Here is a 6,000-nt window from a genome sequence, read left to right on the forward strand (position 1 = left end):
AGATGTGCTAAATATATTTCGAATGTGGTACTACCAAGAAAATAATTGAGGTGTCTGTAACTGTGCAAAAGAAGGACACCAGATGCAATCACAAGAATCAGAAGCAAGCTTCTAAAAGAATGAAATCCTCAAAAGAGCAAGGCAACATGTTACTCCCACTCAAACAGATGTCACAAAATGATCACAATGTGAAAACCTGAGAAATTAAGTGCTCATATGAAGGCTCACTGACAGCCTTTCTTCCCGTGCTGTTTTGTGAATGCAACAATGAAGGCCAGAAATGGTAGGTACAGAAGTACCCACCAGCACCCGCAGTAAGGCGGCTAACCACATTACAGATGTAGACATATCACTCTAAAATTTTTACAGGTATTTACTCTGAATTTGTTATTAAAATAAAAGACATATTTCATTATATTCTTCCTATCAATGTTTTCAGCTATCGACTGGACCAAATTAATTCATACGATATTGCAGGGCTGGTGTTATTCTGGTAACGATACAGTGCGGCGACCACAGTCATTACTAAAGACATCAGATGAATTCGCAACTGCAAATAATGACTACCACCAGCTGTAGAATGGAATGACAATGAAAATTTTTGCCAGACCAGGACTCGAACCCGGATTTCCAGGTTTTCGCGAGCAGTCACCTTACCATTTGGCTATCCGTGCACAACTCGTGGCCAGACCCAAACTTCCATACGTTTATGATCTGTACTCGCACATCCATTATGTGTATTCCCATACAGATCAGACGTTATGCTTGAAAGTTGCATGCCCAGCACTGGCAGATAAATACAATATTGCAGTGCCAGTGTTATTCTGATGACGGTGCACTGCGGCGACCACAGCTGTTACTAAAAGCATCAGATGAATTCGCAATTGCGAATAATGACTACCATCAGCTTTCCGTCATTCCATTCTGTAGCTGAAACTATATAATTAATATTTCAGAGCATTTGTCATGAGTTAACAGGCATCAAATGTAAACGTCTCTTCAGATAAAACTGGACTGGATCATGAAAAGTGTAAATGCTATTTTGAATTTCTGGAGAAAAAAGAACAGGGAAACCATTTAAGTCATTCATGTGCTGGTTCAATTACATAAAAACAAATGAACAATTTTACGTGTGAAAGATGAACAATGTACTGGAAGTAGTAGGAGTACAGGGGGTACAACAACACAATATGAAAGTCCTTGATAAAAAGGACAATTTTTGCAAAAGCAAACATACCCCTCTGTGCGCACTCCTTCCGTAATCGAAGACGAAGAGGTGTGCCCGGCAATGGCTTTCCTTTACGGCTTTCAATTATGAGGCCAATGCCGAAAGCTGCAATACCAGAGCTGTTTCCTGAGCATGGCAAGGAGACACTGAAACCTACAGCAAAAATTTAAAATTTTAGGAACAGTCATGTCACTTACAACACCTGCACAGATATCATGGGCAGGGGATGTAAACTTTTTAACTAGCATATAATTTATGAAAATATCTTTCTTCTCAATTTAGGATGGATATTTTAATTTAAAGTTATTTTTTCACAACATATCAAAAGCAGGTATCTTTCACACTTTCCCAACCTACACCTCTAGGACAATGCCATGTGTTTTTATATGTGCCTGCTCATATTTTTGCCTCTTGACATTAAGTAATGGCCAGAAATTCTGTCTCATAATTTAGTTTTCTGGGGTGAATTTTCCTTTTTATGCATACAAACAACACACTCTAATATTAGCACAGTTCATACCATGATGGCTAATGCCTTAGACCTTTTTTAAGGACAGATTTTTGTGAACTAAAAATGGTCAAGGTTACAAACTGCTTGATATTCACAATAAATACATGTGCAAATTATGAAACTTGAGGAAACTGCTTATCCACAAAGTTATTCTTCTTGAATAACAACGTACCTTTAGGTCTACGTGGTATTCTGCCCTTTGTCTTGATAGAGATAACAGGAGGGTCTAAAATTGCTTCATCGAATGACTGTAATCGATCGAAATTGTAAATATATTTCTTTGACCCTGATTTCCAGGTAAAATTCACATAGCCAACCTACAATGGACAAAATCATAAACATGAGTACCATACAGAATAACACAGAAAAATGAATTTAAGTGTGTAACCAATGGTTGACTTGACTGATTTGTTTGCTGATGACCATTGTGGGGTTTAACACCGTGAAAATACAATAACTAAGTTATCAACATTCTTACAAATATGTGAAGGGAGAAATGGTAGGATGGCAGGTGAGAGCTGAGGGGGCATGGGCGGGGGAGGGGAAGGGGCAGGGGAGGGGAGGGGAGAGGGGCAAGGGAAGGGAGAGGGGCAGTGGGGTCTTCTCCTCTTCCCCCTGCCCCCCCCCCCCCCTCAAACTCCTGCCATACAAATCATCATCCTTGAAGCTTAAAGTGTCATCTCTCAGTTGTTGGAAAGATAAATTGAAAAAAAATCAGTAAGGAAGAAGTTAACTGTTCCCCCCCCCCCCCCCCCCATTACAGCGGTGTACCAAGTAATATATTTGGCTGGCAATATTTAGCATGCAGTCTATAGGTATACCAAAACATGATGATATGGTGTGGAAGAAACTTGTTGAAAGTGTCCCAAAAATGGCAAATGTCACACATTCGATAAGGAAAGTTAGGGTAACCATCTTCTGCGACTGTCAGAGGATTTTGCTCGTTCACTATCTGCTTCATAATAGTGCAATGAACCCAAAAAAAGACAAGCCATGAGTTTATGTAAGCACAATCAATACTATAACATAGGAATGAGCTTAATATTTCAAGCAAATCCTTGACAGAATAGAAGGAGTGACACGAGGAAACTCTTCAGTTTCAATTTGAAAGTGTGTGGATTACTGCTAAGATTTTAGAATTCTTGAGGCATCTTATTGAAAATGGATGCAGCAGTATACTGCACTCCTTTCTGCACAAGACTCAGGGAAGTGCGATCCAAATGCAGACTGGATTTCTGCCTAATATTAACTGACTGAAAGCTGCTAATTCTTGGGAATAAGCTAATATTGTTAACAAGAAATGGCAGTAAAGAATATATATATTGATAGGCCAATGTCAGAATATCCAGACTAATGAACAAGGGCTGACAAGAGGGGTGTGAACTTGCACCACTTATTGCCCGAACTGTCCATTTCTGAGTCAAAAGTAACCTTTTAGAATGGGATGAGTTACCCCAAAATATAATACCATATATCCATAAGTGAATGAAAATAAGCAAAGTAGACTACTTTTTGTAATGTACTATCACTTGCTTCCGATGCCAATCGAATTGTAAAAAGTGGCAGCATTAAGTCTTTGAACAAGATCCTGAATGCGGGCTTTCCACAACAGTTTACTATCTATCTGAACACCTATAAATTTGAACTAACACCTATAAATTGGAAATGTTCAGTTTCACTAATCATATGCCTATTCTGTGGAATTAAATGTTGGGTTTTGTTGAATTGTGTGTTAGAAAATGTAAAAATTGACTCTTACTGGGATTAGCTTTACTACATGGTTTGTATTCATATATAACATTTGTTTGAGTACAAAAATCTTTTAGTTTTGAAACTTGTGCATCATGGTCTGAAAGGGCATCTTGGAGCTACGCATGCCAACAGCGATGATGTTACAACAGTGAATGGCTTATTACGAGCACAGGACCTGGCCCGGTACAACACTGGTTTGGAAAAACTTATGTCACATTACAAAAAATGCTTGGAAAAACATGACAACTATGTAGAAAAGTAACAGAAGCATTATGCAATGTCAATATAATTATTTCAACATACTAAGCTGTATGTAGTTTTTTTTTTTTTTTTTTTTTTTTGGGAGACTTACTGATTTTCAGAAATCTTAACCCATGACTTTTTTAAAATAATCATCCATGCTTTTTTCAATAAAATCTAAAATGAAGGCCAGTATCTTGATTATTGGAAGGTGGTGTTAAATGTTTCACTTACCAAACCAGGCACGAATTGGACCCATCAAACTATTTATGGGTTATTGCCCTTACTAGCTCTGTAAGAAAGTCAATAAGAGCCTGCCAATTCAATTTCTTCTCCATCTCTGTGACACTATTCCACAGGCCAGACAAATCTGTGACCATTCATGTTGCTCTTCTCTTTATACATTCAATACCCCCAGTTAGTCCTGTCTGGTACAGGATCCACAAGCTTGAGCAATATTCCAACATCAGTTGTACGAATTATTTGTAAGCAATCTTCTTTGCAGAACGATTGTATTTCCCTAATATTCTACCAATAAACCGAAGTCTGCATCTACTTCACCTACAACTGAGCATATGTGATCGTTCCATTTCATATCCCTACAAAGAGTTACAGCCAGGTATTTGTATGAGTTGGGCTATTCCAACTGCAACTCATTAATGTTATAGCCATAGGAAACTACATTTTTATTTTGTGAACTACATAGTTTTACATTTCCGAACATTAAAAGGAAGTTGTCAATCTTTGCACCACTTTGAAATCTTATCAAGATATGAGTGAATATTAGAGCAGCTTCTTTCACACAATTATGGATTACAGATGCGTGTAGCCTCAGAGTTGTCTACGAATTCAAACTCTGTATGGTTAGTTACAAGAAATAATAGTAGAATACTACACATTCTAAATGTCTATTGCGTAAAACATACCTCAGATGGGATAATTGGAAGATATTTCTCAAAGTTTGGATCCAATATGTATGGGAGTACCCTACCATTAGCTATTGCATAAATTTCCATTGAGAAACCTGTAAAAATGATGAAAATGCTAATTTTTGCAGCAATTTTTCACTAGTATTGTTATTTCATTGGTAGTGGATATTTTAATGAGAATTCTGTTTTAACACACATATTTCATTTAACTGAATTTTGCAAGATGGGTAAATAAATGGAATAGGCCTTGTACTATAAAGGCAAAGCATTATATAAAAAATAAACTCTTCCACTTACCACTAAACATTTTTACTTGCTGTTCGTCAATCCACAATGAAAGGTCATTGTTATTATCATTGCCGCGTGGTATACAGGTGACAAAAGAAATTAGGAAAGCAATGACAGTTATCTGCATTTTGAATCACCCTTTCTAGACATGAGAAACTGCGTCTATAGAAAAGAAAGACAAGCGTAAATGTCATCGCAACTAGTAATATCGGAAATCACAGTACGGGACGGCAAATAAACACAAAACGGGTACAGTGAAAGTTCCACTTTATAACACATGATGAAATAATGACAGAAATTCCTTCCACAAACATTTAATTACTGTGTGAGCACAATACGATCCGTCGTAACACCATCCGATACAAACGGACTGCAACGGTGCATTGCTAAAGGCGCGGATTTTAAAGAATCCGTATCTACGACTTCTGTTAATTCAACACTGACTGGTTTTTATTCATCTGCAGCTTCATTTGCATGACACGAGAAAGCTATGTTACTGAATATCACAAACACAAAATCCTCCTACCAGCTTTGTTGCGAATTATATAACGTGGCTTTCACCAAAAGAAACAACCAAAAAACAAAGCTTGCAGCTGAGAGCCAGGGTTATCGACAGCGCAATGCATTAATCGCACCAAAACATGGTACTTCACCCTGCATCTCTGCTCGCGTGCGTCCAATCTATTGTCACCGGTAACCCAGCCGGCTACACGAAAACAAAGGTCACGTGACCCTCACACCTGTTGCATCGGGCAGAACAGGAGATTTGCGGTCAGTTCACTCAGTTCACAGTTGATACTGATACAACTGAGAGATGGTGACTTCAGTGAACAGGATGCTGCACATGATAATTATAACGGATAATAATTTCTGGTCCTTCCCTTAACGCATTGCTTTACAAAAACGACATACTGTCACTGGAGAGGAGAAACATTTCGGATTAAAGCCGTGGTGGTTTATAGCACAAAAAAATGAATGATTCTGGAAAAAATGCCCGAAAGACACCTCAGGTTTGTTGCATGATGACTCTCAGTACTCAAGATCAGTCACAA

At 38.0% G+C, this 6,000-nt stretch overlaps 1 protein-coding gene across 4 annotated transcripts in view; it reads right to left on the reverse strand.

Moving 5' to 3' along the window:
• Positions 1-5,726, reverse strand: part of LOC126262355 (protein shifted) — a 69,440-nt gene extending 63,714 nt beyond the window's left edge. Inside the window, exons 1-5 of one of the 4 annotated variants that reach the window (XM_049958934.1) lie at positions 5,602-5,726; positions 4,958-5,110; positions 4,658-4,755; positions 1,912-2,056; positions 1,238-1,381 (exon numbers count right to left, since the gene is read on the reverse strand). In XM_049958934.1, coding sequence (XP_049814891.1) covers positions 1,238-1,381; positions 1,912-2,056; positions 4,658-4,755; positions 4,958-5,075 — 505 coding nt within the window. In that variant the 5' untranslated portion in view covers positions 5,076-5,110; positions 5,602-5,726. The other 3 variants (XM_049958931.1, XM_049958933.1, XM_049958932.1) reach the window with 3 other exon arrangements.
• Between the last annotated feature and the right edge of the window lie 274 nt (positions 5,727-6,000).

This window comes from Schistocerca nitens, chromosome 6 (genome assembly GCF_023898315.1).
Source record: "Schistocerca nitens isolate TAMUIC-IGC-003100 chromosome 6, iqSchNite1.1, whole genome shotgun sequence".
Classification (NCBI taxonomy): domain Eukaryota; kingdom Metazoa; phylum Arthropoda; class Insecta; order Orthoptera; family Acrididae; genus Schistocerca; species Schistocerca nitens.